Raw genomic sequence first — 21,112 nt, forward strand, 5'->3', positions numbered from 1 at the left:
TGATGATCATCATGAAAACGGGTCAGCAATTATTGGTAGAGAGCTTATAAGTTACAATAAAATTGATGTTGAAGTACAATGGGGCAGCATTTACCTCCTGTGAGCGTCCCCCTTTGGCCACGTGCATGTGCCTGCACTCACTCTGAGGCCTTCTTTGGCAACTCAGCTCTCTGGCTGAGTCACACACCCTGTGTGAGAATTAATCGAAAGCCCTTCCAGGGTATACAGCTACCAGGGTCTATCTCGACCGCTAGGTCGAACATTCTGCAATGTATTAAACTAGACATCAGTGTTCTTGGAGAGATTCTTCAGTGGGCTAATGATTCATCAGATGGTTATACTGTCAACTCTTGATGAGGTACAAAAAAAGTTATCAAGAAGATGAAATCTGGAACAACATGTGGGCCCCGATGCAATCCCATTAAAGATTCATAAAGCTGAGGATAACCAGTTGATGCGCCATTTCACATCACCATCTGCGAGGAACAACTTCCACAGGATTTCAAAGATGCTCTGATTTTACATATATACAAGTGGAAAGGTGATCATACATGCTATGATGACCACTGGGGCTATCTATACACTGCTATCTATATCTTGTACGATCCCAGCTCGCATGCTCTACAATCAGTTGTCATTACATGTGTTCACAAATGGCATAATCCCTGAAAGTCAGTGTGGATTTCATGTCAACTAAGTCAAATGTAGATAGCAACATCAGAATCTCTATGGGTATGTCTACACTACAAAGTTAATTCGAACTAACAGACGTTAGTTCGAATTGACTTTAATAGGTGCTACACAGGCAAACCGCTAATTCGAACTTAATTCAAACTAGCGGAGCTCTTAATTCGAACTAGGTAAACCTCATTCTACGAGGACTAACGCCTAGTTCGACTTAAGTAGTTCGAATTAAGGGCTGTGTAGCCACTTAATTCGAACTAGTGGGAGGCTAGCCCTCCCCAGCTTTCCCTGATGGCCACTCTGGGCACGACCAGGGAAACTCTTCTGCCCCCCTCCCGGCCCTGGAGCCCTTAAAGGGGCACGGTCTGGCTACGGTGCCCATGCCAGATGCAAGCCTGCCAGCACCCAGCCAGCAGACTCTGCACCTGGCACGGCACGAGCCAGCCACCCACTGCCACCCAGCCCTCTGCCTCTTCCCGGGACCAGGCTGGCGGCTCCCAGGAGCCTGCCCAGGGCCGCAAGAGGCGGGCGCCCGCCTGGTCTAGTGCAGAGATCATGGACCTCATGCACAACCTCCGCACTAGGCACAGGAAAGCAGCCGTCTGGGGCACGATAGCTGCCAGCCTGGCCACCCAGGAGCAGGTTTGCATGAAAATCAAGGTGGTCCAGTAAGACCTCCGACCCTGAGCCCTGAGCTTAGAACATAAAAACATAAGAATGGCCATACAGGGTCAGATCAAAGGTCCATCTAGCCCACAGCGGCCAACACCAGCTACCCCAGAGGGGATGGACTGAAGACAATGACCAAACCATTTATCTCGTGCCATCCATCTCCAGCCTTCCACAAACAGAGGCCAGTGACATCATTTCTACCCCCTGGCTAATACCACTCCATGGACCCAACCTCCATGAATTTATCTAACTTCTCTTTAAACTCTGTTCTAGTTCTAGTCTTCACAGCTTCTTGCAGCAAGGAGTTCTACAGGTTGAGTATTTGCTTTGTGAAGAACAACTTTCTGTTATTAGTTTGAAGCCTGCTAGCCATTCCTTTCCTTTGGTGTCCTCTAGTCCTTCTATTATGGGAACTAATGAAGAACTTTTCTTTATGCACCCTCTCCACCCCACTCATGCTTTTATATACCTCTATCATATCCCCCCTCAGTCTCCTCTTTTCTAAGCTGAAAAGTCCCGGTCTCTTTAGCCTCTCTTCATATGGGACCTGTTCCAAACCCCTGATCATTTTAGTTGCCCTCCCCTTTCCCTCCATCTGTCTTCCCCTCTCCCACCTCCTTTTCCCAGTCTCCCCAAGTTTTGTTTAATAAAGAGAGTTTCTATTTTTGAACACACATGTCCTTTATTTTGTACATCAGGAAGGGGGGCTAGGGAGGGGTAAGTGGAAGGAGGTGAGGGAGGAATGGGGTATGAGCCCCTGATGGGAAGGACTGGGATGGCTCTGCGGGCTCCTCGGGGTGGAAGCTCTCCTGCAGCCCCCCGATTAACCCCCTCCCCAGATGGCAGTCTGCGGCAAGTGCAGCCGGGCTGATGGCCGAGTGCTGTGATGTGCCCAGTGTGGGCACTCAGGGCACTCCAAGCCAGGACTGCTTTGCAAGCGGGGAACCCCTGAGAACTGTCTGTCCGGGGTGGGAGTCGGGTCCCTTTAAGCACAGCCCTCGGCTAGCCTGAGGCAGCAGCTCCACGCTCTAAGTCCTCATCTGATGCCCTGCCGGCACTGCTTCCGGCCATCCTTAACCCTGGTTCAGGGTCCACTCAATGTGGACATGCTAGTTCGAATTAGCAAAATGCTAATTCGAACTAGTTTTTAGCTCTAGATGCACTAGTTCGAATTAGCTTAGTTTGAATTAACTAATTCGAATTAAGTTAGTTCGAATTAGTGCTGTAGTGTAGACATACTCTATGGGATTTTCATCAACTTGACCAAGGTGTTCGACTCAGTCAACAGAAACAAGCTTTGGAAGGTGCTCAAGTACAAATAAGCTGTTCTGAAAAATTCATCAGTATAGTCCATTCCTTTTATTATGATATACTGGGTTATGTTTTTGACAATGGAGAGACATCAATACCTTCTGAATTATCAAGTGGCATAAGGATATGTCTTTGCTCCTCTCCTGTTCAGCATCTACTTTTTTGATGATGGTGTTACTTGCTTTTAAGGATTGTAAGTTGGACATACCCATTCAATTCCAAACTGCCAACAGCCTTTCAACCTCTAAAGACTTCAGGCTTGCACTAAAGTCTTGTGACTGTGCATTGCTGACTCGTTCATTTTCCTACCTCTGCTTTTTGTTTTGGACTCACTATGAGACAGAGATTATGTGTAATTGGGTAGAGAATCACACTCACTGGGTCATGTCCAAATAGAACTGGTATGTTGAATTCTATAGTTTTTCTGATTTCAGGTAGCAGATGTCTTCTGGGGCTGATGGTTCTCCAGCCCTTTTGAGACTCTGCCATATATGGGCTTCAAGAATAATGACAAGGTAAGTCGGCCTATACGCTATTTTTTTTGTTTTCTTACATTTATATAATGAACTGAAGATCCAGATTTTAGACCAATACCTCATGGCAGCGTTTAACAAGAAATCTTGTTTTTGAAGTCCCCTAAAATGTTTATCAACATTGTGCTGACCATGCAGGAAGAAAGCCAACATGGAAAAAAGTTCATTTTATTAGGCCACAACTTTAATTCATCTGTGAATTCCCAGCAATACATCATACAGTTCAGGTCAACATTCATTCCTTAGCTCCAGAGAGTAGCTGAGTTAGTCTGTACAGGATAAACTTAAAAAACAAAAACTGGTCTAGTAGCACTTGACAGAATAACAAAACATGTAGATGAAAGCTCATGATACCATCTACATGTTTTGTTAGTCTATAAAGTGCTACCAGACCAGTTTTTGTTTTTTAAGTTTATTCTTTCCTTAATCATTTCCACCTCTTTGGATGAGCTCCCCTGGAGCATCTGCAAAATTAAAGCATTATCCTCCTTCAAAATCTTCCTCTTCTGTGATGCCTATGAAAAAAGTTGACTACAGCTAGGCTGCTGGTGTGTTGAGATAGCAGCCTATCATGCTGACCTATATTGTTTCAGTTCCCTTGTGTCTGTATCCATCCATTGTCCTTATCTTCCCCATGTGCCTACTGTCTTTTGTCATTGTTTGTAATCTCCCAGGGGCAAAAGAGTGTCTTTTGTTTTGTGTGTATACAGTGCCTATCACAATAGTGTTCTGGCCCATGTATTTCTAGGCACAATGGTAATATAACAACAAAAATAATCATGAAAAACTGGTGATACAGAATCCTAACCTTAAGTGTTAGCTAAGACTGTGGCTTTTCAGTTATGTTACCATTATTTTTTTTGAGCAACCGCTTTGAGAGTCTGCAGGAGGTTGGAAGGCTTTCTCCTGGGAGAAACTAACCGGTTAAACAATTCAGGTTAAGACACAGACTGGATATAATGAAATGTGTTTTAAATTGCACCAGACTGGTTTCCAAGTTTCCTCTTCCTGTGAGGTACCAAATTTTTCATTCCTTTTAACTATTGGTAGCATTGTCTGAGATGTTTGTGCATCCTTTCACCTCATAGATAAAGCTGTTGAGTGGGAATTGGTATATTCAAGGGTCTGTCTGTTGGAAGTGGAATAGAATTATTCAGTCAGGAATATTGCGTTTAATCCTGGCCCTACAGAAGTCAATCAGGCTATTTTATTCATTGAGTTTATTTGAGGGGGAAGGGGAACGTGACACAGGATATGTCTAGACTACAGGCTTTTGTCGACAGAAGTTTTGTCGACAGATACTGTCGACAAAGCTTCTGTCGACAAAGAGCGTCTAGACTACATTCAGTTCTGTCGACAAAGCAAACTGCTTTGTCGACAAAACCCTGTAGTCTAGACACAACCCTAGATGCAATAACACCTTCTGTCGACAGAACTCTGTCGACAGAAGGCGTTATGCCTCGTAAAATGAGGTTTACCAGCGTCGACAAAACTGCTGAGTTCTGTCGACATTATGTCGACAGAACTCAGCGGTAGTGTAGACGCAGGTTTAGTTTTGTCGACAAAAGTCCACTTTTGTCGACAAAACCCTGTAGTTTAGACACACCCACAATGAGACTATTCAGATCAGTAAGGGCTATGTCCTTTCGAAAGAGGGATGTAGTCTATACATAGTTTAGGACTATGAACGTTAGTAGAGGTTTCAAGGTTTGGGTCCTAAATTACAATACTGAGTTACTTGAATTTTCTATGCATAAAGTCAGTTATGACTTTAGTCAGAATATTACTCAGTCTGAAAGAATTTTGGATTAAAAGTAATGGAAAATAATTCATATGGGTAATGGCTTTATCTCCTTTAGAATACTTAGCTTAAGTGAACACATAGTACAGGAATGAAATTAAGAGATTTAAAGAAATAAAAACAGACTTAAAATAAAAAAGAAGCTTTGTTCTTGCATCAAAATGTATTAGATCTTGCATTTGCATATACAAATAATTCAGCAACATTCACTGGCATAAACACAGCAAGATCAAATTATAAATGTAATAAAAGAAAATATCAATGATAGCTGAAACTGTATAATACATACATATATTATAAAGATTTGACAAATTAAATACAATTTGTTACTCACAAAAGTTTCATTAACTTTACATTAAAATTATACCAAGGAAATTAAAATATTTCAAAATATTGAAAACACAGGTGGCCAGGTTCCTTTTAAAGTTTAAAAAACTGATACATAAAAATACTTTTTAAAACACTGGTAATTACAATATGCATTCTTCATTAAGGTCCCAATTCAGCAAAGCATTTAAGAGCATTTTTCAGCAACACAAAAGACAATGGGACTTCAGCACATTCTTTCATGATTTGCTGAATAGAGATAAACTTAAAGTGTATACTTAAATGCATTAATGAATTGGGGTCTAATGTAATGCATGAAAATAGACAGTAAAGTCAGTCACATAGTGACCAATAATGCATACAGATCAGAATTTACATTTTCTAATCGCTATTTGGCATTTTAATGCAATTCCATGCAACACAGAACATTTAAAAAGAGATAATCCTTCTATATATTTGTTAGATTGTTATATTAAGTACTACAACCTTATTGGACTAAAAAGAATAGGAAAACAAGCTTTCTAAATTATAAGAAAATGCCATTATTTAGCTGTATTTCTCACTTCTGAAATATTTGTATGGGTATTCTGTGGTACCCTAGGTGTCGATATTAAAGACATCAAGAATTTCTTGGCATTTTGTTTAATTTTAATAGTTTTTCTTTAGTATCAGATACTTCCTGCATCAACAGGCTAACTTGCTGCCCTACTTTGTAATGATTAACCAGATATCTGGGTCCTAAATCTGCAAAGGGTATATTAGGGTACGTCTACACTGCAATCTTCTTTCAAAAATAAGCTTTTCCAGAAAAGCTTATTTTGAATTAGAGCATCCCTACTACAAGGAAGCCTCCAAACTAGTCTGAGGCAGGTTCCCCTAATGTGGACGTGCTACCTTGATTTAGAGCCCCAGGAGGCACTGGGGAGGAATAACGTACAATGGCTCTGGTGAGGAGCTATTTCGACACAGCAGCAGTGGAGCATCCACACACACCTTCTTCCGAAAGTGCTTTTTCGAAAGAGGCATTATTTCCTGTGGAATGAGGTTTACCGACGTCAGAAAAAGCCATCTGTTATTTTGATTCTCTTTCGAGAAATAACGCAATTGCTATGTGGATGTTAGTATTGTTTTTTGTAACAACGGCTGTTATTCTAGAAAAACAGTGCAGTGTGGACACACCCTTAAAGGGAATCCTTTTGAACACTACATCTCAAATGTGAGTTCTACTGCAGGAGGCAATTGTGAGGTAATATCAAGATAAACATATCAAATATTTGAACACAATCAGGTCCAAGTAGCATCACAGAATAAAGAGAAAAAGTGAAAAAAAAAAACATAGGCTGAATAGTAGGGAAAAATCCAAACAGTAAGATTAATTGAGACTGTAAGAACACAATCCCAAAGAAAATAGTGGAAGTTTAACTGTTTGTAATTAAAACTAGACTATGCCACTTGAGATTTATTTTTGAGAATAATTCTGTAATTACTGATAGATAAAATTATTAAGTGTCTCATCATCAAAATAAAATTGAGTATCTTTCTTACATGCTTTCTATACAACAAATATGTGTAATGCTCACCTTAATGTACTGGATTTTTGTAACTGCATTTATTTGATGTCTTCTTATTTTCCATTTTTACACACCATGCCAGAATTGAAAGCTTATTTAACATTCTTTTCTTTAGTCAAATAAAGGTCCTTCCAGTTTGAATTAATCCATTAACATCAAACTGTTTAGTCTAGCAACAAGTTGTCTTAGTTTTTAAGTGCATAATTACTGTACAAATAAATATACAGCAGTGCATTACTGGGAAGACAATAAACAGTAAATGGCAGTGTTGAAAATAGTGTGCTTAAAGACTTTTAACCTTAGCCATTTTCAGCACTCTAAAAGAAGAGGTGTGAACACCTTTGTTACTCTTTGCATTGTTAATAGAATAACTACTTTTAATTTATAATTTCTGGAAATAAATTAACAAAGGTTAAACAGTGCAAGAACTAGAATGAAAACATCAGTTTAGGTTTGCTTATTTTTAAATAAGGCTTTTATGTTTGCATTCAAAAATCAACCAATTAAACAAGACAGAACTATTGCATATTAGATATTAACATTAGATATTTTCATATTTATTTGTGCTTATTAATTTATATAAGCTTTTTAAAGGATGAGAAAGATATTTTAAAAAATTCAACATTCAGATGCTTTGTGTCTTTTGTGTTTTCCATCCCTCAAATTCTGTTCAGGTCTATGAAATATTTCATTATATATACACATGCACACATATTTACCCCCTTTTTATTGGGGAAAGATCTGCTTTTTTAACTATGAAGATATTATTTTAAGAACATACATCCTATCAGCAGCCTTTACTGTTGATAGCAGTAGGATTTCAATATTAAATAGCTGTTTCAAAAAAATTAAGAAGTTGCTTTTATATTCCATTCAAGCCGAGAGTCTGTCCATTTCTGTACTATACATATATCAAGCTCTATGTCTGTTTGTGGCAACAGGAATAAAGTTTCTTGCAATAGTCAACAGAAGCTCAGGTATAGCAAAAGTATTCAAGAGCAAAATTTAATCTTCTGACATGCAAAAGATTTTCAAAATAGTGATAAAGTTACTCATAAATTACAAAACTGTATTTCAGTCAGGAACATTTTAAAAATACATTAGATTTAATAAAAAAGCAAAGTAAAATGAACTTTCAAAATGACACAAATCAAATAACTTACTAAACTGTATTTACATGGAATTATTTCTAACAGCTTAACTTGAAATAGAGCTGTGTACTGGCTTTACAAAACCTGGCTGTTAGATTTTGTTTTTAAGTTGCAACTGCAGCATATGTTGTTATACTCCAAACCCCATACTCAGGCACTGTTACTCACATTGAATAGCACCTTACTCTAGGAACAGTCTAATTGACTTCAGTGGCACTATTTATAGAGTGAGGTGCTACTGAAAATGAGTAAGTGTATGAGACTCTGGCTCCTAATTAGCATTATTACTCATGAAATCAGTTGTTTGTAACTGACTTCAGTATAAGAAGGGTAACACTCAGAATAATAATTTATCTTTAAAACATGTTATCTTTGATTCACTATTTAATATACATTTAAAAATAGTTTTGTACAATTTAGGGGCTGGTAAACGTGGGAATTAAAATTTATATTGATAAACACTTTACTTTTTTGGAAAATGGAAAGAAAGAAATTAAACTAAGATTTGGTTAAAAATGTATACAATAACAACATATATATTGATATTTTGTATATGAACATTTATTATAATTAGCTTTTAAAAGATATTTATATTTGAGTAATTTATAATTTTATACAGCAAGTGTGACTTTTAAAGCAACATACATAGGCAATATCATTTACAGTAGGAATTATTATAAAGGAAATATGATATAAATTAACAATTTACAAATCTTTATACAGACTATTAAATAAAAAATAAGGCAGGAAGTTTTATTTGAAATTAGCATAATCAGAAAATATATCAATGAAATCTTGTACCACTTTGTAGCAGAATTCATACTGTTCCTAAAAAAATAAAAAAAGAAATTCAGATTTACTTTGTATATTATGATTAAATTAGAATAATCAGACATAGGTAAATATGTAGGATGCAACATATTCAAATTGTACCACAACAAGTTTATGACAAAACAAACCCTGTTAATGCTAATTTTTATATTAATGCTCTTTGCACAAAAAAGACTTCATGTCCAGTTTTATTAGCTTGCAAGTTCCATGGCCTTTATTAACTGATACTACTTTCATGTAGCTGACCGTGACAGTAAGTTCAAGGAGGATGACAGAACTGAAAGGATGAAATAGAGGATGTCCACAAGAGGCTTTCCCCTCTAAACTTAATACACATCTACAAGATGAAAGAATGTGCAAACCACTGAGCCCTGTCCTGCAAAGTGCAAAATACATTTTAGGATGTGCAAAGCACTCAATTACACTGATGTCAAAATGAGCTATGGGGGTGCTCAACACCTTCCAGAACTGGGTTAATAGGGCCTAGCATTTTACAAATTCTCTATGCATACATTTATTTTTATTATTATTACAGTATGTATTATTGCATACAAAATTCAAGTAACTCAATATGGCACTATTGAGTCCCTGCCCCAAAGAACTAACAGTATGAATATTTTCTCTCATATGTTTACACACATACAAAAACCCAACCAACTTACAAATGAAATGTGTATCTACCTCTTCCCAATTATAATTCAAATGCAGTCACTTCTAAGTAAGTTATTTAACAGCATTTAGCAACACTATATATTTTCTTCTTGTTCTTCCCAGTGTTAACACTGACCTCACCTTCTTCCAAAGTCACAGACCCATAATATAGTGTTTTCCAAACTTTTGAAAGCTAAGTCTGATTTAGGGCTGCCAACTTTGTAATCGCACAAAACCAAACACTCCTTTCCCGACTCCTTTCTGAGGCCCCATCTCTGCTATCTCCATTCTCCCTTTCTCCATCACTCATTCTCCCCCACCTTCATTCACTTTCATCAGGCTGGGGTTATAGATCCCATTAAGGTGCATGTCTGCACAGCCATTCACAAAAAATTCTTCCCCCACCCACCTCCTTTGGAGGGCCGCATGGCAGGCGGCTGCTCCAGTGGGTGAGGCTAGCTGAGATAGCATGGTAAGAGAGCTGCTGGGGCGGGGGGGAGGAGAGGGGCTGGGATCTGCCGTGACCAGGGAGGCTGCTCTGGTGGCTGGGTCTGCCATGTGGCAGGGGCTAGGAATGGGACATGCTGCTTGGCAGGGGAGGGGAGGTTTCTGCTGCAGTGGCCGGGAACGTGTGTGTGTTAATAAACTGGGTGCCACAGTGGCACACCTCCAAACCAGCACATGTGACCTCAATATTGGTGCACAAGCCAAAACTCACTTTGCCCGTGGTTGGAAAATCTTAGAGGGAACACTGGTTGGCAGGACTCGACAAATGATTCCATCTACTCACCCATGGCACGTAGATTTTAAGCTGGAGGGGCTGCGCAGCACAGTCTGTGCTGGCAAGCAGGGCTCGCTGCTGCTTGGTGAGCCCTGCTGGTTGGGGTGTAGAAGGGGTAAGAGGGCTCCAGGTGGGGATGTGGACTCTGGAATGGGAATGAGGGGTTTGAGGTACAGAAGGGGCTTTGGACTGGTGAGGGGTTGGGTTGCACGAGGAAACTGAGGACCCTGGCTGGTGGTGTGGGCTCCTGAGCCGTGTCCAGACTCAGGGGTTTTTTCGGGAAAAGTAGCCTTTTCCCGAAAAAGCTTCCCCTGCGTCCAGACTCAAGCCGCGTTCTTTCGAAATTATTTCGAAAGAACGCGGCTTTTCTTTCGATGGCGGTAAACCTCGTTTCACGAGGAAGAACGCCTTCCTTCGAAAGTTCTTCTTTCGAAGGAAGGCGTTCTTCAATGTAAAGAGGCCATCTTCGAAAGAGAGCATCCAGACTCGCTGGGTGCTCTCTTTCGAAAAAGCGGATTTTTCTTTCGAAAGATCCGCCTGCAGTCTAGACGCGATCTTTCAAAAGATGCTCTTTCGAAAGAAGCCTGCAGTCTAGACATAGCCCTGGTGGGGCCAGAAATGAGAGGTTCCAGGGGCAAGAAAGGGCTTTGGGATGCATCAGGGAACTTGGGAGCAGGGGAGGGGAGGGCTTTGGCTGGAGGTGCAGATGTGGTGTGGGGCTGGGGATGAGAGATTCAGGGTGTAGAAGGGGGCTCTGGGCGATGGAATTGTGATGCTGGGAGGTGGTGGGGGTCCCAGCAGTGCTTACCACAGGTCCGAGGAAGCAACTGACAGCTCCTTATGACTCCTAGGTACATTTACAGCCAGGCAAGCTCTACATGCTGCCTTCACACCTGCAGGCATCATCCCTTCAGCTCCTACTGGTTGTAGTTGCCATCCAATGGGGACTACTGAACTGGCACTGGGCAGTGCAAGAAGCCCTTTTCCCCACTCTTAGGGGCTGCAGGGACCTGGGAGCCACACAGAGTTTGCAGGTTGAGAGCCTGCTTTAGCCCTGGGGCCAAGCTGCAACGCTGAATGTACTTTTAATGGCCCGGTCAGCGGTGCCAACTGGAGTCACCTGGGCCCCTTTTTTTAGACCGGACATTCTAGTTGAAAATTGGATGTCTGGCAACTCTAGTTCCACTCCAGAAAAATGAAACCATTCTACTTCCCTTCCTCGTCCCCCTCCCCCGCAAGCAATGCTGCCATGTGTCATTAAAGGCCTATCCATCTTAAATGTATGTATCTTCCAGGATCCCCTCGCTAGTTCTTTGGCCCTCTGAGGGAGGCATATGAATCTCTGAATCTTCATGATATGATACTTTTTTCATTCCTACACCATTTGGTAGTTAATGTTGACAGCAGTAAAGTATCAACACTGGGATCTGCATTCACTCCCATTTAACAAATGGAAGATTCACAGCTTAGAGTTGCTGTTTTGGACTGCGGCAGACATCTCTGCATTACATTCAGCTCATGTTTTGAATGTTTTCTCCACAACCATAATAATGCTTAAATCATAGGTCTCTGGGATCTCTGAAGATGTTGGCTCTATTGTTGCATCTGTCACAGAGTCCCTGTGTGCTCTTGGACAAGTCACTTAACCTTTCTGTACCTCAGTTTGCCTACCTGTAAAATGAATGAAAAAATGTACCTCAGAGAATGTTTTGAGACTACTGTCGGTAAAGCAGTTTGAGACTGCTGAATGTAAAGTCCTAGAAATGCAAAGTATATCAGGGCTGTGAAGAGACTTGCTAGACCCCTGAGCAAAGAGGGTATGTGGCTCCCTGCCCCCAGAATGTACGGGACTTCAAGTGGAAGAGGTGGGGCTGGGGCTAGCTTCCCTCAGTCATCCCATCTGGGCTGGCTGGAGCATGCCACCCAGGGCTTTATCAGTGATTTAAAAGGCCCTGGCTCCAGCCACTGCTTCCATCATGGTAGCTCAAGAATGTTCCTATGGATTTTTAAAAAAAAATCCATAACAACCCTACTCTACTAAATAAATAAATAAAATTAAAAATAATCAGAAGTTGGCTGAACAGCAAACACAGGAATTTTTACCCCATGTTAATTTTTTGAAAGCCTATCATAAACATCTGTATTATTATTTTGTAATGAAATACCTCTCTCAACCTAAATATATAGTTGTTAACACCAGTCCTATAGTATTACATCTGTTGTAACTGGTAAAACGAGCCTTTGTTCTTTCCAGTAGAACATTTACAAAACTTACATCATTTGACAAAGATTCTTAAATATCATACCAGCGTTTGCACCATATGTGGCCTTTGCATTCTTAAACTCTTCACAGCTTGAAACACATCTAAGAGCCCCTCAGCCTTTACTCGTTCCAGAACATTGCTGAGTGCGATGAATGTACCTGTTCTTCCAGCTCCAGCACTGCAAGACAAACATATTTCTTTTGCTTAATAAAATATCAAAACATACTCTTCCAAATTACAGTAATGAGCAACAAAGATGCTTTGCATAATAATTAATCCAAAATATTCAATACTGTTATTAGCAGACTAAAAATCTCTTGTTTACTAATTTTATTACCAGTCATTTGTATGGCATAACTTTCCATCTTATGATCAAGAATTAATAAAAATTAATTTTTGACCAGACCAGTTTTGATTAAGATCTGAATTCTGCAAACACTTATATGCTTATTTATACAAGTGAACAGCTCCATAGAAATCAAATGCATTATCTGTGTGCATAAAATTAAGCACATGTATATGTTTGTAGAACTAGGGACATATTCCTGTAGATGTGTAGCTGTTTTCTAATCTGTATTTGTCTCCAAACCAATTGAATTTATGGTACTGACACTACCATCACTGTTTTATCTTTAATAAAGATACCCAGAAGTGATTTGGGCAGATTCTTTGCTGCTTATGAAAGTGAACTGCTAATAGCTGAATCCTGATATAGTGCACTGACACACAGTGTAACCATCATTGCACATCCCAGCCAATGCAATTAATTCCTGCCATATACCTCCTCATTATTCGAGCTATGTCTCTCTCTTAACCAGCAACTGCTAATTGTTCTAAATTATGAGATATGATGGGATTGGTTAGTCCTGGGTTCCCCACTCCCCCCACTTCCTGATCACATGTCTAGAAGCTAGGAAGATTTCATATTTGATTATCCAATAGGACAATTGGGTTATCCCAACTGTCCGACTCTGGCCTTATTGCTGCTGCTGTACTCAAAGTTTTTCCCTGCATTGTTCTTGTTTTGTCCAGGACTACTTTACCAGAGTTGCTCATTTTTATTTTCTTATTTTTAGTGTGTCTGACTCTCATTTCCTCTTACAGATTCAACTCTATCCTCAATTTAATACAAATTAACATTTTACTGCCACTACCAAGTCTGAAACTGTGAATCCAAACTGATACTTTGTATTATATATTAAAATAAAAAGTAGTACAGTATTCCTAAATACTATTATGGACAGAATCCATTTAGTCTAAAATGTAGTTCTGATCATGTAAAATAGCATTACTTTAGTACATATCTACAGTTGTCACTGAGTGTACCAAGTGACTGTGTCAACATTTTACCCTTCCACTGACATTTCCCTTGTTTTTCAAATTTTAGGAGCTGGTAAGAGGCTTGCCAACATTACTAGTGAAAGAGCTCCTTTTACTGCTATTTGACTAATGACCAATGTCAAAGATTAATTGACATTTTGCCTCCTAATTTCACGTTGGTTCAAAGTAACTAGTTACAACTAGAAGAGGCCAACTACCAGTGATAAGGAACTGTGAGGCACACAGTCACATGAGAGAATAGTCATACAAACTAGAATGATTCTTGGGATTTGTGATGAGGCTAAATGAAAGACAGACAAGTTTAATTTATGTCCCTAAACCAAATAAAAATACAAAATAATTCATTGTTTAATATATCTTAATCATTTATAAGCAAGATGAATTGTAATTACTATCACTGCTTTTACTGGTCATTGCTCTTACTCTATCTCCATCAAATAAAAAAATCTTTCTGATGAGCATGTCCTTATGAAAAGACTAAGTAAAATGCATATATCCTCAGCTGGATACATTACGGCCTGGTAGGAGGAAAAGTGAACAGGTAAAATATATTAGTTGTGTGATTCCCTATAGACAACTACTTTTATCAGATTAAAGGCAGCTGCAAAATCTAAGAAGAATCAGATAGATGTGTAATTAGCCAATCCCTAGAAAAACTGCCTCAAAAGATTGGTGAATGTCTCATTCTGGAATAGGTCCATTGCTTCAGTAATATTAAAAATGCTATAAGAATATAATATTATGAAATACTTTGTAAACCTGTACACAGAAATAGTTAAAAATGCCATTAGCTCCCTATGTCTAAACAACAACAATAATGTAGTATTCCTTTTATTCCACCCACATTATCTGTTCTCCTTGCTCCTGCCCCTACTTGAGAAATTCTTTGGGCAAAAAAGTAATATAAGTCAACTCAACTGTGATTGCATGTAGGTTCAACTTTCCTTAGAAATACATGAGAAAAATATATGCTGTATGGTTTACAGTACAGTACTATCCCTTTCATATTTGTTTTCCTTTCTTTTCCTCAGCAATCCCTTACTGAATCTAAACAGTTTTAAAAGATAAAATCTTTTAGGATAATGACTTCTTTAAATTTGGCTCATAGAATAATATTGTTTCTTAAAGGATGGAAGAATCAAAGGCAAATGAAACCTGAAGTGGCTACAGAAAATAAAATGTGTGGGGGAGGGTCCTTAGATTCCACTACTGTACTGTCAATTGTTGGGATATGTAAAATCAATAGGGGTCTGAGACAGCAGTAAGGGTCAGCCACAGCAAGCATTGCCCTTAAGCATATTTTTCCCTTTGTTTCTGCAGTCTGGAAAGATAGATTAAGGTCCGGCGAAAGCAGATATTATCTTCTCTGATGTATAAATATGCTATTTCCCTTCATTTCTGTGGCCTAGAAAAATAGATAAGCATGCAGCTGCTCTACTTTGTTGCATCTTTTATCTACCCTCACTGGCTCTGTATAAATATTTCAGGGTTACTTTTCTTGTAACCTCTGTAACCCACTGATTCGGAAAGTTTGTAGCATAGGTAAGTGTTGATTTAATTAGAAATTCTGTGAATAGTAATTAGGGGTGGGTATAATAATATTCATCATTTGCTTATTAATATTCATTGTATGGGGGTTAACATACCAAATAAGGTTTTAGGGAAAGTAGCGATAGACGTGTGAATTAACATCCTAAAAGATAGAAGGGTGTAATTGTTGCCAAATTGTTGCCACTTGGATGTTGTGTTGAATATCTGAGGTAAACGTGCCTGGGCAATAAAGCAATTCTGTTTAGCCCATCTGCTCCTGTGTCTCCTGTTTCTTCTCTAACATCAATAAGAGCATGCTGCTGCAGATGAGAAGAAATGAAGAAGAGAAAAGCTCAGGCAGCTTCAGAGAGGAACAGACCAAGAACCAAGAGCAGCTACAAAGACACTAGGGAGGACTAGGAAACTAGAATTATAAAAACTGTCCATGGGCAACATCTTTAATAAAACCCTTAAATATTATGTAGTTTGATATTTTTATTATCCATTTCAACTGTTGTGGTCAGTCCTTGCTGTTCTTAAATCTTCTGCAAATAGAATGAGGAAAATTAATAGAAACCTGTGTTCTGAAAACTGGTAATATATAATCTAAATAGTAACATACAAATAATACAACTTAATTTGTTTTATTACATTACAGTTTTATTTAAATGTGGAGAGTCAAAATCATCCATGACCTAACTCCATTGATTCACTGGGCTGGTAATCCATTTGCCCAGTCTGTAGCCTCAGCAATGAGGAAGTTACTGGATGTACATAAACAAAATTCTCACCTGAATACTGAATATTACACACAATATAAAATAAGATTTTAAAAGCAAAGGATTTCACTGTAACTATTAGCTAGTGGCCAATGCAGCAGGACTTCTGCTTTAGAAGTCTTTAGATTATAGTCCATATTATAGTCCATATCATACCACCAATATAAAGCAACTAAAGAGTTTTTCAAAATAATCATGGCTTAAATTCTAAGATTCACAAAGATGCAGAGTAAATGTACAGATATACCATGAATTTTCAGCACTCACAAGACACAACTGGCCAAATCCCACATACCTCATTCTAGCAAAACACCCATTAACTTCAATGAGACCTTAGCAAGGAGTTCAGGAACAGGTACCTCTATTCTTATTCAAGCTAAACTCCAAGGACTTGCTCCAGGGATATGAACAAATTCCAGCAGAAAATCTGGAATAATCTAGTAAAATGATGATACATTATTTGAATTTGTTTTAGTTTTTTTCAATATTAATTGCAGTATTTTATAACTGTGTTTGCTTTGTATCTATTTGTGGTACCTAAAGACATGAAGCCCTTCTTCAAATACACATTTTAGCCCAAGGAGATTTAACTGTATTTAAAAATGCTATTATTTTATTTTAAATGCTATTTATAAATTCTTGTCAAAGAAAAATGTAATAATTTCAGATACATATAGATATTCATTTATGGGCTATAAAGAGATAACAACAACAGGTCTAATTTTCCCCTACTATGGGCTATTTGCCACGCAATGTTTGCTTGCCAAACTCAATAGATCTGGAATACAAACATACATGCATTAGCACCCACACAGTCATTTGCTCAGCAGCCCTGTGAATCTGCAGTTAGTACTGCCCCCTCTTCCAGTGTCCCTGGCAGTGAAGCTGTGCTCTCAGAGGTTCTGCTACCATACCTGTCCTTTGGAAAGAGGCACATTCAATATTGTGGAAGGGGACAGAAGGTGAATTAATGCTAATAAGAGCTGCATTAATTTACTTGCAAAAATCCCAACGTTAAGAGAGAGCTTTCAACCACTGGTCTCGCCCTCCGCCCCATGCAATCACTTGAGGGGCTTCTAGTAGGTCAGGACTAAAAAAAGAAAATTATATTGTGCGAGAAGACACTGAATCTCCTATTGTTGATCTCTAGGGCACTAATATTATGATGGAAGAAAAATATATTCTAGTTTTTCAACAATTCTCATCTCACAAGTAGGACTATATTATTGTTTAAAAGTAGGAATAAATCCTAAGTAATACAATCTCTTTACCTACATATATCCAAATATTAGAGATTGAAAAACAATTCACAAACTGCACCAGAAATGAGAGGGCAAAGTCTGGGTTATGATAAATTTCCTTATAAAAATATGAAATAAAGTAACAAAACCATGTCTTCTCTTCACTGTCAGATTTCATATCATCAGAATTCTTGAGTTATATTTTATTTAAGACATTTCATCACACTCAGTGAAAATGATTGTTTTTCCTTCTAAGATAATAAATATTTTGGCCAGAGAAAGAACTGCTCCCACGCACTGTGAGATGTTCCCTCTGTTGGTAAGTTATTTATGAAATTGCAGGGAATATCATAACCTTGGCTCTCCTCACATTTTAAACCAGCATCCACCTCTCCACTGCACACATCACTTTCTCTCTCATCTGAGGCATTTCAAAACTGCAATTAAGGTAGGATACATGATCGGGGCCAAGGATTTTAAATTTTCACTTTTAACTTCATACAGTCTGTAAATTTTAGACATTTCCCAGTAAATCACCAGCATCCCCCCTTGCAATCAGAGATGCAACTCTCAGAAACCAAGGTAAACACCAGCATATATATGGGAATTCTTCAGTGGCCCTTTTTGGGGACACAGCTAAAAAAAAAAATCATTGTTCATGTATGAACCTCCAAGAATTAGTCACTTCCGGCACTTCAGCACTTTTCATTGTCCAGGTCTGTTTTTAAGAACGTCATTGTAATATTTAATTAGTCATAGGCATGTTAAACAGATTTGCTCTTAGCAATTTTTTATTTAATTTGCAAGTAATCTAAATAACAAACAGTAATTTTGGTTGATAAATCAACCAGTAATGTGTCTATATTTTAAGGGTTAAGGAAAAGCCTATTAAGCCAATTTTTACTGATAGTAATTTACATACAAACAGCTCATCCATGATTATTAATGTCCTGTTTCCTCCATCAAAAAACACATGAAATCTGCTTTAACAGTTGCTACACTAGACATTTAATTTTCTGTGTGCAATATGGTTTAAACAAAAAATTAAACCAAATACTTGACTAAATGTATGCTACTGCAGGTTACAGATTATAATCAAAAGTATGCAGCTGTCTGTCTACTTTACAGACATAACATTCATAGATAAAAATACTAAATTGGATGCTTCTACTAAGAAGATGAAAGCTGAACTTCCCATACTTAAAAGAGGAATCTGCCCCTTTGGCTTCCTTCCCATCTTAAGCATGTGGAAATCACTTTATGCCTTGGGCAAGCAGGTACTGAAATTTCAAGCTCACATTTGCACTGAACATTCCTAAAGACTTAGAGTTTAAGCCTCAAAATTCATGGGCTCACATTAACAGGCATCTTGGAAAATCATCTGCTAGACTTGAAATGCATTAGGTGGTTTTCCAAGATTTGAATCTACAGGTATTGAGAGAAGGCTCTAGTCAAAAGCCTTAAGAACATGGATGTGAGAGTTTTCAAGCATAGCAACCAATTTTCCAAAATATGCACTTATGTATCTATATAATTGAGAAGTGTGACAGGGTGTATCAACCCCACACTGGGCCTGAAGCAGAGAGCCCCACCCTCACACCCTGCTGGGTATACTCCAACTGGAGGGGCCAGTAAAAGGGCCAGTGGAGCCGCTCAGTCAGGGCTGACCACCGCTGAGGAAGGAGCTGCTGCTGGAGCTCTTGGAAGAAGAGGTGCAGAAGGGTGGCACAGCAAAGGCTAGCCAGCAGAGAATGGCCAGAGAAGCCCCCAGTCCAGACGAGACTGGAGAAGAAGCCGATGTCAGGGAGGCTGGTAGGAAGTAGCCCAGGGTGGGGAGTTAAAAAGCCTGAGAGCTCAGCGTGTTTTGGGCAGATTCCTCGCTGAGCTAATGGTGGAACATACCCACCGATGACTGGGACCAGGGCTGGGACCCGGTGGAGAATGCCCGGATCCTCCTACCCTACATCATTAACTCCCAAGGAGGGGGTGCTACCACTATGACTATGGACACCGTTAGGCCTTACTGCACTGAGTTGCTGATACAGACTGGCTGCTAGGCCTTACTACCCTGAGAGGAGGGATATTGTATGGACTGTGGCTGCAAGGCCAGACCGTTGTAGAGGAGCAGGGGTAAAAGTGAGAGGACCTGGTCCACAGAGACTAAGACACTCACGGGGTGCAGCACACCGAGAGGCCCGAAAGGTATAAAGCCCTGCTTAAGAAGGAACCAGGCACACCCACCCCAAGAAAACTGGTAGAGAATGTGGGCACTTAACATGATCTCTTCCTGATCACGGGGAAGTGTGGAGGAATGGAACTGAGTTGCCAAGAGACTGGTTAAAAAAAAGGGGGGAGGGAGAAAAAACGGGGGAAGGAGGTTTTTTTTATTAATATCTGTTAGACGCGATGGATCCCAGCAAGTTTTTTGAGTGGTGGCTGGACAACCAGCAGAAGCAGCAGATGGTGATCCAGCAACAACTGTAGGCGACCCAACAACAGGAGCAGCAGCAGGTACTGAAGGAACTGGCCGCCCAACGGCAGGCCTACCAGGATCAGTTGGTTCAGCAGATGATGGCATTACGGCAGGCTGCATCATCTCCTCTCCCTAGTTCAACTGAAGATGGGGCTGAGGGTGGCACATCGAGGTTGCCCATACACCTCACAAAAATGGGACCTCATGATGACCCAGGAGCCCACCTGGTTACATTTGAGCAGATCACTGCTGTCACTGGATAGCCACTGGAACACTGGGCCACAGTACTGGCACTATACCTGACAGGCCCATCCCAAATGACCTTCCAGAACCTGGACCCTCATGAGGCACTGGAGTACCCCTGAGTTAAGCCAGGGTCAGCCCTGAGACGTACTGCTAGCAGCTGCACCATGAACAGTATCTGCCAGGAGCCAGGCCCAGAGTCGTGGCCCAGAGGATTCAGGATCACTGCTGGCAGTGGCTACAGCTGGACCAATGGACGGCAGCATAGGTAGCCGATCTGGTAGCCCTGGAGCAATTTGTGTGTGTCTTGCCTACCGGCGGGAAAGAATGGGTACAACAGCACTGCCCTAACACCTTTCACCGAGGCCGTCTCCTTGATGGAGGACTATATGGCAACCAAAGAACCTGAAAAGCTGGACCAGAAACCGGGGAATCTGAGTAAAGAGTAAGCGGGGTGGAGCATGCCATGAGCGGCCTGAAAGGCGTAAAGCCCTGCTTAAGAAGGAGCCAGGCACACCTAACCCATGATAAGAAGAATAGAGAGTTCTAAAGTTAAGGATTTGGAATATTGTTTATCATTCTAATGCTGTTTTGCAATAAACATATGTTAAAATTCAGGGAGAAACGTGGCCTACACATTAATCTAATTCTTCAAAGCTTTTGTGAGTCTGAGAGGATAGAAATATTAGAAGTAATATGGGCTTCTGTTTTTTTGACTTACGACATGTTGCATACATTAAAAGAATGCTGTTAGGTAGAAGAGCTGCTTTTCCGTTTTACAGATTGGGTTAATAATGTTTCATTATTTTACCTGCTTTAATTAATGTTCAATGTCCTGACTGACTAATGGATTTCAAAAAGTTTTTGCTAGAATCCACTGTCAAACTGAAGAATCAGGCACTAAAACAGTCAGTGTCTGTGCGTTCAA

At 39.7% G+C, this 21,112-nt stretch overlaps 1 protein-coding gene and 1 long non-coding RNA gene across 14 annotated transcripts in view; one reads left to right on the forward strand and one right to left on the reverse strand.

The window, feature by feature from the left end:
- The window catches only part of LOC112545518 (uncharacterized), a 66,584-nt gene that overhangs the window by 15,302 nt on the left and 30,170 nt on the right, over positions 1–21,112 (forward strand). The window lies entirely within an intron of this gene.
- The window catches only part of PTPRE (protein tyrosine phosphatase receptor type E), a 266,865-nt gene continuing 253,391 nt past the window's right edge, over positions 7,639–21,112 (reverse strand). For all 13 annotated transcript variants that reach the window (XM_075935266.1, XM_075935265.1, XM_075935269.1 and 10 more), the window contains 2 exons: positions 12,620–12,755; positions 7,639–8,878 (listed from right to left, as the gene is read on the reverse strand). In XM_075935266.1, the coding sequence (XP_075791381.1) occupies positions 8,804–8,878; positions 12,620–12,755 (211 nt within the window). In that variant the 3' untranslated portion in view covers positions 7,639–8,803. The remainder of the gene's footprint in view (positions 8,879–12,619; positions 12,756–21,112) is intronic.

Source organism: Pelodiscus sinensis, chromosome 8 (assembly GCF_049634645.1).
Source record: "Pelodiscus sinensis isolate JC-2024 chromosome 8, ASM4963464v1, whole genome shotgun sequence".
NCBI classification, from domain to species: domain Eukaryota; kingdom Metazoa; phylum Chordata; order Testudines; family Trionychidae; genus Pelodiscus; species Pelodiscus sinensis.